This window comes from Nannobrachium achirus, assembly GCF_963921795.1.
Source record: "Nannobrachium achirus genome assembly, chromosome: 21".
NCBI lineage: Eukaryota > Metazoa > Chordata > Actinopteri > Myctophiformes > Myctophidae > Nannobrachium > Nannobrachium achirus.
Window position 1 is genome coordinate 54,326,615 of NC_137828.1, and position 18,946 is coordinate 54,345,560.

The 18,946-nt window shown below is 42.2% G+C and overlaps 1 protein-coding gene across 1 annotated transcript in view; it reads left to right on the plus strand.

Moving 5' to 3' along the window:
* Positions 1-18,946, plus strand: part of LOC308306797 (cadherin-12-like) — a gene marked incomplete at both ends in the record, with an annotated part of 155,622 nt that overhangs the window by 91,441 nt on the left and 45,235 nt on the right. Inside the window, one exon of the mRNA XM_080751839.1 lies at positions 16,164-16,417. Within this exon, the coding sequence (XP_080607965.1) occupies positions 16,164-16,417 (254 nt within the window). The remainder of the gene's footprint in view (positions 1-16,163; positions 16,418-18,946) is intronic.

An 18,946-nucleotide genomic window follows, 5' to 3' on the forward strand; every position in this document is an offset into this window, starting at 1 on the left:
TTGGGCATCTCGTAAAGACGGGCCACGGGTAACAAATCCGCTCGCTGATCCGTTGCGCAGATTTCTGGATCGTATGTGTGCGTGATGTCCTGTGTAATACAATGCCTAATTTATGCTCCGCCGACAGCATCACAGACGCCGACAGCATAATACAGACGTGACAGTGGTGGAAAGTGACTACGTTTGTTTACTCAAGTGCTGTACTTAAGTACACTTCGGAGGTACTTTTACTTTACCGGAGAATTTTCAATACTTCAACTACTCCACTGCATGTCCAGATGGCAAATACTACAAGTACTTTGACTCCACTACAATTATTTGAAAACTTTAGTTTTGAGTTACTTTGTGGATTTTCATCATTATTTCAAAACATAGGTCTACACTAACCACTTCAGCCTTAATACATACTTAAGCTATTTGAAAATAGACGATCTACACACTCACAACTCGTCGCTTGTGATCTATTTTAAAAAGATTTTTTATAAATGTTGAACACTTGTGAAATGGGACATTCTACATAATAAGTACTTTTACTTTTGGGACTTTTTGATACTTTCACTCAAGTATATGTTGCATACATGGAGGCACGGTGGCACAGTAGACGGTCCTGGGTTTGATTCCCGCCGGGGACGCTGTGGGTGCTGGGTGCATGTTCTCTCCTCCACGTCATCAGTGCCCATACCTTAGGTGGGATTGTCAAACTCCGCGTTGAAGGAGTAGTATTTCTACATTGTGGTATTGATACGTTTACAGTATTTTCTGGACTATAAGGCGCACCTGACTATAAGGCGCACTGTCAATGAATGGTCTATTTTCAAACTGTTTTCATATATAAGGCGCACCTGACTATAAGCCGCACTGTAGTTTTTTGAGAAAATTAAAGGCTTTTAAGTGCGCCTTATAGTCCGGAAAATACGGTACTTTAAAAAGAATGCGAGTACCACCACTGAAAAATTGGGCTTTTACCTTTGGTAATTGCTTTTGATTCGACATGTGATTGAACAAAATAGACCGCTGCTCACCAACAGAACTTTCGGCTCCGCGTTGCCATAGAGATGGAAGTTTAAGCTGCTCTATAGATTGAGTCGATCATTACAGCAGGGGGTGAAATTACAGTCGTTATTTTAGATCCTGCTGTGGAAAGAGAATAAGCGGAGGAGGTGGAAGAGAAAGCGAGGAGCAGAATAATATGCATCAAAACAACACATATAGAGTGTTTGTTTGACGCAGAGAATTATGTTGGTTCCATTTGTTCTCTCTCAGAGATAAATTAACACTCAGTTAATAGTGATGTGTATTCTTCATGTCCTCTGACCTAAACACGTGTCACTGCAGTGCACTCAACACTGAGCAATTTGCTAGTGCCTCTAAGAAATGTTCCAATCCTTTTCGTAACATTTTTAAGCTTGATTGTTATGAATGTAAAGTGCATTTGGAACAGGGCAAACTTTGGAATCGAATTTTAGCCAATCAGGATGGAATGTGTGGAATTTGGAAAATCGGACAGATCCATGTTGATCTCATGACTGTAGAGATAGATCAATTTGCATGATTTGTGGACAACATCTGTTGGAGTAGTGTACAGAAAAGTGTTTTGCAAACATTGGCCTCATAGTGGTGCATGGGCAGGGCCATGTGAGAAATGTTGGGCAGAGGTTCTGAATTGGTATCCAGGAGTGTGTGTGCAAAGTTTGGCCGCGACCCGGCCAATGGCGCCGGAGATTAGCTGGCAATAAACTAATTGGACACATGGACGGACGGACACACGGACGGATGGACGAACGGACAGGGGTGAAAACATACTGCGTGTGTGTGCGTGTGTGCGTGCGTGCGTGCGTGCGTGCGCGTGCGTGTGTGTGGCTACATGCTGCATGTAAATCTCAGTGCCTGCCAATGCCCTGCTCATTGAAAAATGTACTTGCGTTTGCTGGCTTCAGCATATTGCAGTGTGCATACCCCAAAGTGCAAAAACCCAGAAAACGTTTAAGTAATTTACAGCAGTTCCCAGTCTAAATGGGTTAAGTAAATAAAAGGAATAGAAAGCGAAAGACGTAGCAGCTAGGACAAACCGAGAAGAGAGGTGAGCTGGGAGTCGATAGTGTGCTCTGGTCTCCCCAGAGACCCAGGGAGGTGTTGGGTGTAATAGATTAACCATTTTAAGCATTAAGCATGCCTATTCTGGGGGGAACATTCGAAGAAGAAGTAGATTTACACAAATAGTAGATCTACACGAATTGCGGTGCAATGTGAGCTTGTAAAATGGGTTCGGGCCCCCTTAAATCTTAGTGTGACTGTTTTTTATTAGATTTAACAACTTGTTAACTGCCAGGGGCCACAAGAGGCCGCTAAAGTGCCAGACATTTCCCCATAGGGCTTCGCTATAACATCCGGGTACCCAGGCAGAAGTGCATTGGGTTTTCACTGCGAACAGTGTTATGAACGTGAACCGGAGGAAGAGAGATAACAGTTAGCTATCGGCTTTTTTTCTTTTTTTAGAAGCCCGATCTGAGGCTATTTAGCCGCAAAATTTTTTTTTTCGATGCCTTAGGAACACAGTTCAGAGAAAAGGGTCTCTAAAGATGTGAGAATGTATTGGATTAGGCGGTGCGATGCGGCGGCGTTACCCGATTACGGGCCGGTGGAAAGAGCTCGCGGTAGGCGGCCTGGATCAAAATTTAGACGGGGCTTCGTCGAGGCCTCCGATTATTTAATTCATTTTATTAAAGAAACCGGAATTGTTCGGTTTTGGTACCTTGGATACGTCGTGCAAAAATAGTTTTTTTGGGGGGGGGGGCTCTAAACTTTATTCTAAACCATTTTCAATGGAATAAATCGTCGGAACTTGTAGAATGGCTCGTTGGAAAGCGATGGACGAGCCAGGACCACCCACGTCTCTACAAGCAGCTCAGGGTAAGTAAAATAGCAAAAAAAATATTGTATTGGATTGAAAAAAAGAACCGAAATTGTTCGGTTTTAGCACTAAAAGAGTTAAAAGGACTTTTTTGGTTTAATCCTTTTAGACTACGTTTTTTGACTGTATTCGTGCTGATGTACATTTGTCTAATAAATTATTCAATCAATCAATATTATGAAGCTACACAATGATAGACCTGTCAAACAAGTCTGTGCAGCCATCTTTGAAATGTATGAAAACGTGTAATCTGCTACACAATTGTATACAATGTGTAGTGGGCATCCCTGCTTCAACTCTGGTTCAGCAAAAAAAAAAAAGAAAAGAAAAATGTAATATAGGGCTTAAGTGCTTAAAACAGTGTGCCAGGACTGACACCTGAACCACTGTCCACTTCAGAGCAGTACTCTGACTCTCTCTCTCCCACACAATGCTCTCCACTGCAGCAGTGGAGTGAGGACAGCACATCTCTGTGAGTGAGCTGCATGGGGTGCTCCGAGTCGGTAACATGTCATTAGGTCGAATCGACCTATGGGGCAGTCCCCCTCCGGGTAACATGTCATTAGGTCGAACACCCTTTGGATCGACCACCAAACTCTAACCCAAACCCTAATCCTAACCTCAGTAAAACTATGCCTAACCCTAACCCTAAACCTAAACCTAACCTCAGTAACCGTGACGCGGGTGATTATCTAACCTGCCGACGCTGTTGGACCCAACGGGAGTTCGACCTATGGGTCGAGTCAGCCAAGGACGCATGTGTTTTTTGTTTTTTTGAGCGGTGGTCACAACGCTCCTATACGTGGCGGTGTGTGTGGGTCTGTCTGTCTGTCTGTCTGTCTCCGTGTCTGTATGTAGCCTACAGTACCTTTTGTGACCACACATGTTAAGGGAGGGGCGCTGTTGTTCAGGATAGGCCAGGCACACTCACACACAAACGTTCAGGCCAGGCCAGGCCAGGCACACACACACACACACACACACACACACACACACACACACACACACACACACACACACACACACACACACACACACACACACACACACACACACTCTCTCTCTATTGGTGAGCAAGTGTGGCTCTCTCACTCATTCACTCACTCACTCAATTCAAAAATTCAATTCAATTGAATTCAATTCAATTATTGCGCAGCCTCCACGACCACCGCTCAGTTCACACGGGTGTGATTTTTTGGATCATAGTCACTTGAAAACGCACACGGAACTGCTTCGGCCCTAGTCGCTGCATAAGTGTCATTCCAGGAGAATAGCACTGGCCGGCTTTCTTCCGTGGTGGAATAGAGTGCTCGGTGCTGGCATTGCCTGGGGGGAGGAGGATTCTGAAAGTGTCATTGCTCCGATTAGCTGCATGTGCGTGCGTTTAGGGTTAGGGTACAACGCTACGCACCCATTTAAGCGGCCTGCTCATGTCAGAGGCAGTTCCGGGTGCGTCACAGAATTTCCTCAATCCGGGAGGGGAAAGAAAAACACACGTACGTATCAAGGACACTAACCAAAGTGACTGATGGCAGCACAGATCATCAAAAAGCTCTGTGGATCATGTAAGTGTATGATGTTGATATCGTCGTTGTCGGGTGGAAACCTTGTATGTCCAAAACATTCCTTTTTTTTGTTATTATTTTAAAAACTATTTAAAATAGTGAAAATAGCTGATCTACAAGCACACAACGCCTCGCGTCGCGAGGCGTTGTGTGCTTGTAGAGCAGCTATTTTCACTACCTTTGTGCTACACTCTTGTATGATGAAGTAGGGCTTAATTTACAAAAAATAAATAATAAACATTAAATTTGAAACTTGGAGATACGAGGCCCGACAGCGAAGATATGGTCGTTGTGCTCGGTGCTCATTTGACCGGTGATGTCGCGGGAGCGAGCAGGTGTTCTGGGGGGACGGTGGGTTTGTCTTTAGCGCTCTCTCCCAAGCGGCAGAATCTGGTTGATCTGTCGGTCAGCCGGCAGCAGTATTTAAGCTGCTTCGGTTAACTACAAAGAGATTAACAGACCTGAAAGCGTCTCCCTCTCCAACCACTGAGTGGGCTGATGGCGCGTGTAACGGCCCACCGCAGGCATTTACGGTAGCTGCGTTTGACATTGCGACGGCTTGGCGTTCCGGAACTGATTAGGTGTCTGAGTGACGGGCACAAACTAGTGGAACTGATGTGGTCATTGTTTGGTCGAAGATGTTTGATCTGTCTGTAAATCAAACTTAAAGGACGACTTCAACACTAATTGGTCTTCACTAATGTTCACGATAAAATTGCAAAAAAATCATCTACTCGTCTGTTTCTCTTATAGGAGGGCTGTGGGCAGCTGTCTACCTGTGACATCATCGTGAGGCAGGTTCCTTTTTAAACGCATTTAAAAAATATAGATATACTTAGATTTGTATTATAGTGAGAACAATGCCATGGTAACCTTTCAGGAATAGAAAGCCTGCGGTTTCAATTAGCTTGGATTCCCAATCGATGATGTCACTGGTAGACAGGTTTCTGAACTATGAAATATTTGAAGTATTTCAGAAAACTTAGGTCATGATTTAGAAGGCTTTTTTTTTAGAATCGGCCTCAGGTCTAAATTGGTTAAACGTTTTTTTTGCAGGCATCCTATGAAACACAGATTAATTGAAAGAATTGTGCTATTTTATCTTGAACATTTGTGAGGAGTCGGACCAATAGGCTATATGATGAAGATAGGTTGGAAAGTGGTGAAGTCGTCCTTTAGAAAAAAACGTGAATTGTGTGTGGGAGTTGCGTTGATTGAAAAGAGCTACAAAAAATGTAGCCTGAGTTATACTTAGATGTGCATATGTGTCACACATGTTAATATCGCTTTTGTGAGCTGGTACTGTATGTGAGCTTCTTTTCTGTGGGACACCGGCACACAACAAAATATAAATCAGGCTTTAGAGGTGTGCGGCGCATTACGCCTTCTTGGCTCAGCTTTTGATGAGCTCTCAAAGGATAAACCATGTGCGCGTGGGTGTTAATGATTAATAAGTGGTATTGTAAATACACAATACCACAATTAATGAGATTTTAAGGCCCTGACACGTTCAGGATTAAACAGCACTGTTTTCCTAACCCCATTTAATCTTCGGCCCGTTACCTTGGGTAATACCTGCTTTTCAGCAGAAACGGGGCTGATTCAGCATACTAATGACCCGCTCGGACGTGATGAAGCCTTTCCAAAGCGGAAAACTAGACTCACCCATTGGTGCTGGTGGCTGAGAGTCCCCCTCATTAGCGGGGAAAAAGAGGAAGGGAGCGGGGCCTCTGGAGAGAAGAGAGGCCATGTCATCACACTGAACTCTACACACAGACACTCGCAAAAGAAACAACAACTTGAGAGGCTATTAAAAATGCATACCATCCTGCTTCCTCTTTGGAAATGAATAAAATAAAAAAACGTCTTGATGACATTTCAAACGAAGGGGTCTGGGGACTTTGATCTGGGATCTGAGGGAAAAGCCAGACGCAGATAGATGTATTATTAGCTTAGAGAGAGAGAGACAGATACAGTACAGACAGACAGGGATTTGGCAGTTCTGCTCAATACATTTGGAGAGATTTTATTTTTGTCCCTTGTAAATCTATGACAAATATGTCTTGTATTTGCTGGCATCACACATTTATTTAAACATACTAATTTGTGTCAAATAGCAAATCTAGTTCCCTATGAGATTTCCATGAACCCTGTTAAACCAAGTGTGCACTTCAAAAAATGGATTGTGTTGCTTTCTTCTCGGCGACATGGTTGTAAGACAAAGTATAAATTATGCTTTAGTCTCTGGTTCTGGATTAGTAATTTTTATCTTAGAACCTAACATCCCACCTTCAATGCACCCTGGTTCCTCCATTCAACATTGCTGCTAGTGCAATGAAGGTGTACATTTACATATCAAAGGCTGTGGCATCACAAGGAGAATTTCAAGCATGTTTTGTTGTGGTGTTGAAGAGCACCAGCACTGACATCAGAGGAAGTGGGCCTGTCCTGTTTAACAGCTGATTTTCATCCTTGTTATGTTTGTGCCATGTACAGTGTTGGAAAGTAACTAAGTGCATCAGCATGTACTCAAGTACTGTAAAAAGTAAATGGTGCATTTGTACAGTGGTGTAAGGTGACTAAGTACATTTACTTAAAGGTGGAGTGACATGGCCAAAACAGCTAATTAAGGCTATCAAATTAGCCAATTTTTTTAATGATGTCATGTACCCCCATGTTAAATGACCCAATCAAATTAATTTATTGTAGTTACTGTACTGAAAGTAGTACTTTCTGTACAGTAACTGAAATAAATTAATTTGATTGGGCTAATATGGGGGGAGGGGCGGAGTCGATTATCCATATCATTATCTTTTGAAACTGCCCCCAAAAAAGCTGTCCGAGGTGTGTTTCCGACTTTCTAAACCAACTTTAAAACTATCACTTCTAGGGGTAAAAATTATATAGCATTCGCTATAAAATCAATGGTTAGACCGGTAAAAAAGTACATGTCTTCTTCAAAAAAGGTGTCAGAGATTAGTTACGAGGGTCAACACGCTTCTCCCCGTCTATGAGACGGTTTTGTCGGCCATACCCTGCTGTGTCTTCCCCTAAACCTGACTGGAGGACCTGGCCGGGACACCGGAGCAGCTTAGAACGAGCGTCCAGCGATCTCCTCCTCCTCGGCAGCTCTGAGCCCTTTTAGCAGACATATGTCCTGCTGTCTCGGAGGACTGAGGTCCGTGGCTCATACACTCTGTGTGTGTAGCCTGTGTGTGTGTGTACACACACAATAGCTCTCCAAAATAGCCTTGCAGTGCAGCGCTGCTACACGCTAACAACAACTCATCACGTTGTGCACGGCACGGCACGACGGACGAAGTATACATTCACTGCTAACTGATATGGCCCGCCTCCTTTTCAGACTGTTTGAAGAAACACCACGTGACCTACTGTATCATAATGTTAAATTTCGGCCGGTGTCGCCACTCCTTTAAGTACTGTACTTAAGTAAAGTTTTGAGGTGTTTGTACTTTACTTGAGTATTTCCAGTTTCCAATACTTTTACTTTTACTCCACTACATTTATTTGAAAACTTTAGTTACTAGTTACTTTGCAGATATACCGGTAAATCATAATATTATAAAACATACATAAACCCTATTAGCCCTATTTTATACTTAGCCTATTTGAAAATAGATGATCTACAAGCTTACAACGCGTCACATCGCGGATGCAACACGTTGTGAGCTTGTAGATCTGCTATTTTCAAACATGTTGTATTTTTGGTACTTTAAGCACATTTTGTTGCCAACACTTTCATACTTTTACACAAGTACATTTTGAATTCCGGATATTTGCTTATTAGACTGAAGCCACACCAAAGTACCTATGAGAGTGGCCGATTCCCCATTCCACCAATGCATTTCAATGAGAACGGAGGGTTATTTTTTATTTATTTATTTATTTTTTCAGAAACTACTGGCATGAAAACACTCCATTCTCATTGAAATGCATTGGTGGAATGGGGAATCCACTCTCATAGGTACTTTGGTGTGGCTTCAGCCTAACAGACTATTTCTATATTGCAATATTGATATTTTTACATGTCAGCAATCTGGCCGGCCATCGTCAAAGAAAAGGTCCTTTTCACTTAACTGGAGCTCAGTTAGTCTGTTCTTGAGAGACTACTATGTCAGTGGTGCTCAAACCTTTTCATGTGAAGGACCCCCAAACTGATATTTATTTGGCCACGGACCCCCATTCAACATATTTAGTTCCAGGGACCACCCAGAAGCAAAATTTGAGTTACAAACGTTCGCTTTGAAAATACATATATTCAAAGATTTGCACACATTTTCACGACTTTTTCCAAAAATAGCAGATCTACAAGCTCGCAGCGCGGCACTCGGTGCCGCGCTGTGAGCTTGTATATCTGCTATTTTTCACTGGTTAAAGCATTCAATAATTCTAAGCCTAAATGGGTTAAGTAAAACATTTGAGTACTTTTTTCCACCACTTATATATTTATATAGCGTTTTTTTATAGCGCACTTTACATAGATTCACCCATTCAAACACACATTCATACATGGAAAGGACATTCAGGAAACCATGCAAGGCACCAACCTGCACATCGGGAGCAAACCTTGCGGTTCTCTATCTATATAGTGAGCTTGTAGATCTGCTATATTCAAAAGATCTGAATACATTTTGAACTTGTGAAATGGGACATTCTGCACAATGAGTAATTTTACTTTTGATGCTACTTTTGTACTTTTACTCGAGTGCATTTTGAATACTGGACTTGTACCTGTAACAGAGTGTATCTACTCTACATTGCAGTATTGATACTTTTACTTAAGTAAAACATGTGCGTATTTGAGATCCATCACTGGCCCCTTGTGAGACAAGAGCATGCCTGGTCCAGGTGATAATGAGATAATGAGGAGCCCAAGTACAGGTGCAATGCCATGACTGTGGAACTATGGATGTCACAGCATCCGAGCATATGGATGTCAATGTCATGTGGCTAATATTTAACCATGCAACATGACAGCTCTGGGATAAGTAGGTCATGATTAAGAGCGAATGGCAAATGACTCGCTCGCCCATGAGACAGAATATTCAATAGTTCATTCATCTATCAACCAAGGTTGCTATAGGAATGTGTGCTTGCTCAGGATAAATGCCCCCCCCCCCCCACACACACACACACACAATATAGTACTCATTTTTATCACATACCCACCCGCTCTTTTTTTTTGGCCTGGATGAGGGATGATTAACTACTTGAATCCTAGCGTCCCAATTCTGGGCGTGTCAAAATAGCCACACTTTCAGCCAAAAAAAACAGCTGAATAGCTATTTCCGGTGAAGAGATTTGATGTAGAGTATTGGGGGGTAGGGTACGGACCCCTGGGGAACTCTGGTCAATGAAGAATATAGGATTTAAGTGCTTAAAGGGCCAAGCGGGTGATACTGTAAGCTTCCAATGGCTGGTCAGCTACAATATCAGCCCTATACGGATAGAGTTGCGGCTGGACAATCAGCACAAGTTGAAGCTCCTCCACGCTGAACTGGCACCATGCATGAGCCACCTGGGACCTTGTCACCTGAGGAACTCACCATGTAAATATGGATGAACCTCATGAAAACCTCACAGCAGAGGATCAACTGGATTTCTTTCTGGGTATAATTCACACAGACAAATGTGCGCCATTTTCCCGTCGCACATTTGAACCAGATAACCATATAATATCAACTCAAACTTAGTTTGTTTTAAAATGTGTAAAATGACTTAAAAAAAATATTATTAGAATTATATGTGTATGTATATATATATATATATATTTTTTTTTTTAGGAAAATAAAATGGGACTTTACTCTAGTCATGACCCATAAAAATTGTTCTGTGACTCACAAATGGGTCCCGACCCATTGTTTGGGGAAACAGTGCTGTAGAGAGTCCGGAGACCAAGGGCAGAGAGGGGTGAAGACATGTGAGACATGACAGGAGTTTCATTCGAGACGCACACAAACTCTTTTTTTTCTTCTTTTTTCAGCCAAAAAAAATTGCAGGTCAAGATTATTCTTTTTTTAATGACCAATGGGATGCATGGATATGGGTGATATTAACTTACAAAACTCATGTCCTCATTGTATGTGGTTTATACATAGCAACGGACGGAAGGTGAGATATACATATTCAGTTACATGCATGCACCAACATTTATCCAATATCCAACCATTACAACAACTATTACATTATATACATTATGCTATACAATGCCATCTTTAAGGGAGAGGGTGAAATGATATATTCTTTGTTAAGACAATTTTGCCCTATAGTCTCAGTGCCAGGCATATCCGAGATCGTCGCCTACCAATACGTCTGGTGCAGGGGTCATCAATATGTCCTTACACGGACAAATATGTCCGTGGCAAAGACTGGCCTTTTCCGTAGTGAATTTTAGATTTTCTGTTTTACACACCATTATAATGTTCTTGTTTTTACCATAGTCCCCAAATACTGAAATGTCAAGTCTCCAGGTTTTCTTCAGCATACTGTATGTATGGCACTGATTTACTACAACACACACATGGGTACATTATGAGTCCACTTGTACTAGCCGTTCTCAAACGTTTTATTTGCAAGGGTCCATTTGGTTACATTTTAAATTACAGACCTAATATGGTCATTCAGGGCTATCTCTCTACGGATGCCTCCCGAGCGCCTTCCTAGGAAGGGTTGATGCACGTCCCACTGGGAGGAGATCCCGTGGCAGACCAAAGATAAGGAACTCTTGAAATCTCAGTTGGAACTTTTCCCCCGTGACCCGATTCTGGATAAGCAGTTGAAGATGGATGAATGGATGGATGGTAATACTCATTGTGTGTGTCAGTGGCAAAAAAAGAGTTGTGACATTTAAATTCAATTTTAGGGGCTAGATCTCTCACACCTGGCTATACAGTAAATGAAAACAAAAAGATTCCATTCCATTGTAACCAAACCAGGTGCACTGATGAGGTGAGGAACTTAGAAAAAATCCAAGGCAACTCCATTCAATTCAAAGTAGAAAAACACATTTATTTAGCTCATAGCAGCAATAAAAGAAACGACCAACGCGTTTCGGCCTCGTTTGGCCTTCATCAGGGTCGTTTCTTTTATTGCTGCTATGAGCTAAATAAATGTGTTTTTCTTCTTTGAATTGAACAGAGTTGCCTTGTAGTTTTTCTAAGTTCCCCACCTCATCAGTGCACTTGGTTTGGTTACAATGGAATGGAACTAGAATCTTTTTGGTCTTTATATCTATATACCCTCTCCAAAGAGCACCTGTTTCTCAGCCTATTGTATTACTCGCGGACCCACGCAGCGCTTCTTTCTACTTTTATTCTATACAGTAAATAACTTGGCACTAACAAAAGTCATTATCTAATGGGTAATATTTGCCTATGCAGCACCAGTCCATGGTGTAGAGCCAATAAGTGGTTCAGAAAGAAGGTGCAATTACACATGTAGTTAGACAGCAACCATCAGATATGACCTCCAGATCTGATTCCATTTCTCCCCTAATTCAAGAATTGACACATTAGCCACACACTTCATTAGCACAGGAATTCTCATTACCCCCTTTATCACCCCCGTTTTCGTCCCTATTTCCAGGATTTCGTGGCAAGAGACATTAACACTGTTTACTGCGACTGTGCCGTTCGACGCTGTCACGCGAGTCAGACAAATTATAAAGGGCACCGGAGCTTTTGACATTCTTCATTTTTGCCCCTGCCTCAGCCAGGAAGACCTATGTTAATCTGAGGGATTCACCTGACATTTAATCATGGTGAATTATCCCTCGGTTGCCGTGTAGGGTTCAAAATGACTTCTCTCCTCTCCGTCTGCCGGCGAGCTGAGGGGTGCATGATTCACTGGACAGAGCTTCTCGTCTGGGCCGTGCAGATGTAAGATCCTCAATACAGCCTGGCACTTTTGTAAAGCTCTAAACCGCGTGTGCCAGACTGGATGAAATAGATTGAGCACAAGGAAGAAGCAGCCAGTAATTGAATGGAACTGCGAGCCAGCTGACTTGATTCTGGACCGTAGAACTAAACGTTTGATGATCAGTATGGGGAAAGATGTGGTGATATTTGTGCCAATCTAAGTGCATCACCTGCCTCATAATCAAAATAAATTGACACAAAAGGAAGTGTCAACTGAACACCTCCTCGGTTGACAAAAGAGAAACACCATAACAGGCTGTACATAGATACTACAGAGTAAACAAACATACTTTGTTTCTTCTTCTCCAAAATAGATTCTTGGGCCATTTTGGAAATTAATTCCTCGTGTTGTTGCTCAGCACTTGGTGTATGCCAAGCTCAGCACGTCTCCATCTCCGGCTAGCCAATTATGCAAAGATTAGACGTGGTTATCGCTGGGGAGAGGTGGTGGATGGGAGGTGAGGGCTTTGGGCTTCCGTCCTTATTGTAATGATGCATTGTGTGGAGTCGCTAATGAGGCCTACAGCGTACGCCTCCTGCTGTCCACTTACAGCATGTGCCACAGCCCTTCCCTCGATCTCCGATTCTCCACCTGCGTGCGTTTCAGCTGAGCTATGCACTGCTGTCTGCACGTGCATGCGGGGGCTCCAAGCATGCCATGATAGCATATGACAGCCTGAGAGGGCCGTTCAGTTTCATTCTGTATTTATATTTCTTCATTTCTCTCTTGCTTACCCAAAATGTCAGACTTTCACACAACCACTGATTGACCAGAGCTATTGACCTTTATATTGAAACACAAAAGGGACGCTGAATAATTTGCAGCATCGCTGTAAAAGAAAAAAAACACACACACACACACACACACACACACACACACACACACACACACACACACACACACACACACACACACACACACAATATATATAGAATATTTGAATTCCTTTATGTCAACAAATCAAATTATAATCAAAGAATAAGGTCAGATGGATTGGACAGCTGACTCAGCCAACACTTTATTTTTTTTAATGCAAATGTACTCTGGGGGAGTCAAAGAGGTGTCATGCCTATCAACAAATCATTAGCATGCAATCATATGGTTTTGCTGAATTTGCAAGGTGAGTTCCAGCACATCATTGTTGGCTAATGTGTTTTCTAACAACCTTAAATTAACTGGTATTCCAAAAAATATGTGTAGTCAGACTTGACTACACATATGGATATCTTTCTTAATGAAAAAAAAAAAGTATAATAATAATATAGGAAGCGGTCGATAATAATGTATATCGAATATACAAATACTGAATCACACAACTTAAAAACTGTCTGGGGTGCTTGCAAAATCCAGAGTAGATGCTAAAATGACTCCAACGTGTTTGAAAGTGAAATATATCCATTTTAAGGTAGGGTAAGTGATTTTATTTAATTCAAATAATAAAGATTTGGTCTAAAATGTGACTCAAACACCCACAAGGTGAAAGCAGTGTGTAATCACAAAGCCAGCATTTATGTCAGCATCATAAGACACTGAGACACGAGTCCTTTTGTTGTTGTAAATGCAAGGTTACTTTAGATGTTTCTTAAGTTATTTGAAAAAAAGAAAGTAAGAAAAAGGAAAGAAAGAATCTTTGAAATGTCGAACAAGCTTGCTGTTAGGCTGCTTTGAAGCCTGAAGTCGGTGTGAAGTCTTTTCCGTAATGGTCGCAGAGATTGGCGTGTGGCGAGTACCACACTGAGTTTAGGATTTTGGATGAACAGACGTTGGTCTCCCCCCAGCCAGAGATTGAAGGCGTGCACAGTGTTTTTCCTGCTGGACGATTGTATTGCTTTGCCCGCCAGTTGCATCTGGTGCACTGTAATCATAACTGTCATGTGGTTGATGGTCAATGATTGCTTTCAGATTGACTCAGCTTCACATTTTTGCCTTTACTTTTCAGTCGTGCTCCAGTAGAGACCCACAACACCACAGAGAGGAGATGGAAGGAAGGCACTGGCCTTTAGTAACATCTGCCTTTGCTGTGAAATCCCCCACGCTCATGATTTCATGTGTTGGCTCTCTGATTGGATCTGATTAGATTTGAATCCATGTGCATACGTTGATTAGAGTGGTCATGTTAAACTGTGCATGCACACAAAGAACCAATTTCTTGTACCTTCCCCACCTCTGCTAGCCTTGCCTTCGCCCATCTCTTGAAATAAGACCATTTTGCTAAGCTCTCACCGGCTGTTTAACATGCCAGAGAAGGCAAAACGGGGCCTGGGTTGGACAGATAGCATTGCTTCCACAGCGGTTGTGTGTGTGTGTGTGTGTGTGTGTGTGTGTGTGTGTGTGTGTGTGTGTGTGTGTGTGTGTGTGTGTGTGTGTGTGTGTGTGTGTGTGTGTGTGTGTGTGTGTGTGTGTGTGTGTGTGTGTGTTAGTCAATTTGAAATACACAAAAAGGAATGTCTCTCATGGGACTCCGTGGTCAGTGGAGCATGACCGAGCGCAAGCTCGTCGACCGCAGCCTGGTCACACATGAGAGGGCAGGAGAGCGGCAGCAGAACAAGCACCCGTTGCAGGATGCGGCCCGGTTCGCCGATCCCTCCCCTCGCCTTTGACTAATTGACTCTGAGCCGGTGTGTCAGAGGCGGAGGATGTAGAACACCCCTTAAGCTGTTGTTCTGAGAGCTATTGTCAAGGGTGAATTTCCACTGAACCAAAAAATCTACGACTTGACTTTTTCTCAAACACTGACGGAGGTATAGCCTAAATGGGAGAGCATCAACTTTTCTCTGGTTCTGCTAGCTGTTCTTTCATGTAGTGATGTGCACCGCTTTGCATTGATTTGCCCTTCGGCACACCATTCAAGTGCCATAATGGAGGCTTTGCTTCAGCCAAATATTCAGTTTGCTGAAAGTTGGAGGAAAAGAAAAATCTCCAAATGTGATCATTTCACAGAAAGTTAACTACCAGTAAGACGCCTAAGGGCGAAAAGCGACCTCACCCTAAAGGGCGAGGTCACGCCATGTCTTGGCCATCTGGCCAGTAATGTATATCGGACCAGTTACGCATATATGGAGACCCCTGGTACCCATAGATATTCACAGATATGGGCTTAATATTGATGATATCAGGGATCTCCATATATTGGCATATAAAGGGATTTGGTTCCCCTGGCATCACAGGGATCTCCATATATGGGCATGAAAGGGATTTGGTTCCCCTGACATCACAGTGATGATGTCAGAGCGTGAGAGTCAGCGTGATGTCAGAGCAGGCAACCCCATAGACCGTAAAAAAGCTCACACGGATACGGACATGATGTGCCGTTTCTCATCCTAAACTGCGACCTTTGGTCGCAACAACCAACTGTTAGTTAGCTGTGCTTTTTTTGTTTCAACCAGGGAGCTAGCTTGTGTTTTATTTATTTTTTTTCAAAATAAATAAGAATAATATGAAAGATTTTTATAATTGTTTAATTTGCATATGTTTACCTTTTTTTTTGCTTTTATGTAACATTTCGGTTACAACTCACATGAAACAGTGTCTGTACTACCGAGAATGAATGGAAGTATACTATACAGACTCAGCGGTAACTCTCTGCAAGCACACATTTTACCCGGTTAGCAAGTGAGAAAGCAGTGATGAACAAAGTACTGTGAGGGAGCTGAAGAACTTCAGGCTTTACATCTACAGTATGTTTCCCATGCGTTTATTTCTAGGCCTACTCCTGAACTCCACATTTGTTTTCTGTTATCCCCCCTCAGCCGTTGGACTTCGAAACCAAGAAGTCGTACACCTTCAAGGTGGACGCCGCCAACGCTCACCTGGACCCGAGGTTCCAAAGCTTCGGGGCCTTCAAAGACACGGCGACCGTGAAGATCAACGTGTTGGACGTGGACGAGCCCCCAGTGTTCAATAAACCCGCCTACCTGATGGACGTGTATGAGGACACAAGCGCCGGCACCATCATTGGTGCCGTCACAGCCCAGGACTTGGACGCCAGCGGCAGCGCTGTCAGGTACCACTGGTTCATTTATTTATAGTCTTCTGAATAGAATGGAATTTAGTTTTAGTCTAGTTTTAGTCAACTAAATATAAGATTTTAGTCGACTAAATTTGTAAAAAATTGGCCGGCCTCGATACCTGATCTACAAGCTCACAACTAGTAGATCTACAAGTTTGGTTCTGCTGGATCTCTTCTCCAATTGTCCCTCCCTAAAACTTTTGTTTTTATTTGTCAGAAATATTTAGTCTTAGTTTGAGTCATCATAACTTAATATTTATTTTGTTTTTATTTAGTTTTCGTCAGTGAAAAAATGTAGTCTGTGGACATTTTTCGTCATAGTTTTTACTCAACGAAATGAACATTGCCAGGTGCTTAATTTTATATCTATATACTTAGAAATCGGCCTACTCGCGCGGACGATGCAAGTCGGGAACGATACAAATTGCGAACACCCGCTGTACCCGTCTTTGTTTCTCTCTCACTTACGCATTCACTTGCACACAAAGGTCATCCTGTGTACTTGCCTTAAAATACATATTGAGCGGGAGACAACAATAGACGCTTGCGAAGACAGAAAATGGCATATGATAAAAAATGCATGCTCTTGTTTTTTTATGATCTTTTGGCTTTTGTTTTAAAGCATTTGTGTACAGTGTACACGCTTCCCCACTCAAGAGAGAGAGCATGACACAAATGGAAAAAATATACCTGTTGCAGAAGGGGGTTATTTGTTTTATCATTAATATTTGATATTACAGAGGAAACAACAGAATGGACAAGAAAGAGATTTGTAAAACACAACAGCTAATTCACTTTGTTGTCTGTTTCCCCACTTTTGTCTCGAGCATGTAAATTATTCATCAATACAACGGCAGACTTTGTTCTTTCGTGCCATCCGAGAATGGCCTCTCATTCTTCCCCATACAGCAATAGACCCAATGACCCATCATGCATAGGGAATTATGCTCTTACACTCAGAGAAGACAAAAGCTATTTAGTACGACAGCGCATTGTTTTCTGTCACTGAAGCAAACAGAACATGGTATCATGAATAATGCATCATTGACTGATTTCTAAGTGCTCCCTAAAGTTCACACCACTTTGAGAGATTGTGCCTCCTCGCAGTCTATCAGAAGCAACGCGGTCACTAACTTTGTATTTCTGATTAATCCATAACGTCTCAGAAACAATTGCGAGAGTGTTAAATACCCCGAGATTGACTTTCTCACCACTAAAGTCTGTCAGTAATGTTCACTGGCCTGACATTGCATTATGATTCAATAGAGTAGATAACACGGTAATTAATTTTCATATCTCTACAGTTTGCAGTGCATAGACTTTTAGGCAGATTTGTGGTGTACTTCTAACAAGTCGTTGAAGCGTGCTGTCTTTTATCTTAAGTTATAATATGGAGATTGTATTGAATGAATGCATTTTGTCCTCTGTTGTAAACGACATTTCTTTTAGAAGAAGCAGAAGCAAAATATTGCTTAGGCCTAAGGCCGGGGCCATACATTTAAAGCACATATACTTTATGCTTTAACTGTGGGGAGGCGGGGGTAAAGCAGCATCCAATTAATTTCCTTTGGAAGTCACATGTTTTGAAGAGGCAATCTTGCTCTGTGGCTTGAGGTCAGCCTTAAGGAAAGCTTAGAGCAAGCTTAAAGCATTTGCCTTAAATGTGTGTCCCCGGCCTAAGGTTTCGGTGGGTTAGTCAAGGACAATTTGCTACAATGCATGGATGTTGCGTTTACTCATAATGTGATGCCTGTTGGTAGCGCATGGTCCTCTGATTATGCAATACCCATTGTACCCATTGTCAGAGTACCTATTGTAGTATCTATTATAGTACCTGGAGGCAAGTCTATGACGTCAGGACCACCACGATGACATCAGGGATCGTGTCTAAAAAGTACTCACATTGTTTAGCTAGTAAAAGTATTGGTATTAAAATGTACTTAAAGTACCAAAGTAGAAAGTACTCATTATGCAGAATGTCCCGTTTCACACATTTTCAGAGGTATAAAATGTATAAAAATCGTTGAAATCGTGAAAATATGTGACGCATTGTGAGCTTGTAGATCGGCTATTTTCAAATGGACGAAACGTATACATGGAGGAAGTGGTTGTTGTATGTTTTGTAATAATGATCAAAATCTACAAAGTAACTAGTAATTACAGTTTTCAAATAATTGTAGTGGAGTAAAAGTACAACATTCTCCTCTGAGATGTAATGGAGTAGAAGTAAAAGTATTGAAGATTTTAAATACTCCAGTAAAGTAAAAGTGCCTCAAAATTGTACTTGAGAACAGTACTTGAGTAAATGTACTTAAGAACACAGTATGTAAAGGTAATGCACACCAAAGGCTATGGTGAGGTGATGACCCCTGGGAATAAACTCAAAGATAGACAAAATACTGAGATTTGTGGATTTATGTATAGATTTCTGGACAACCATCGATCAGACTGAATTCCCACGGCACTCCCACGGGTCCCTGGTGACACCCACGCCAAGTCTGAAGTTGATTAGTCGGGCGGTTC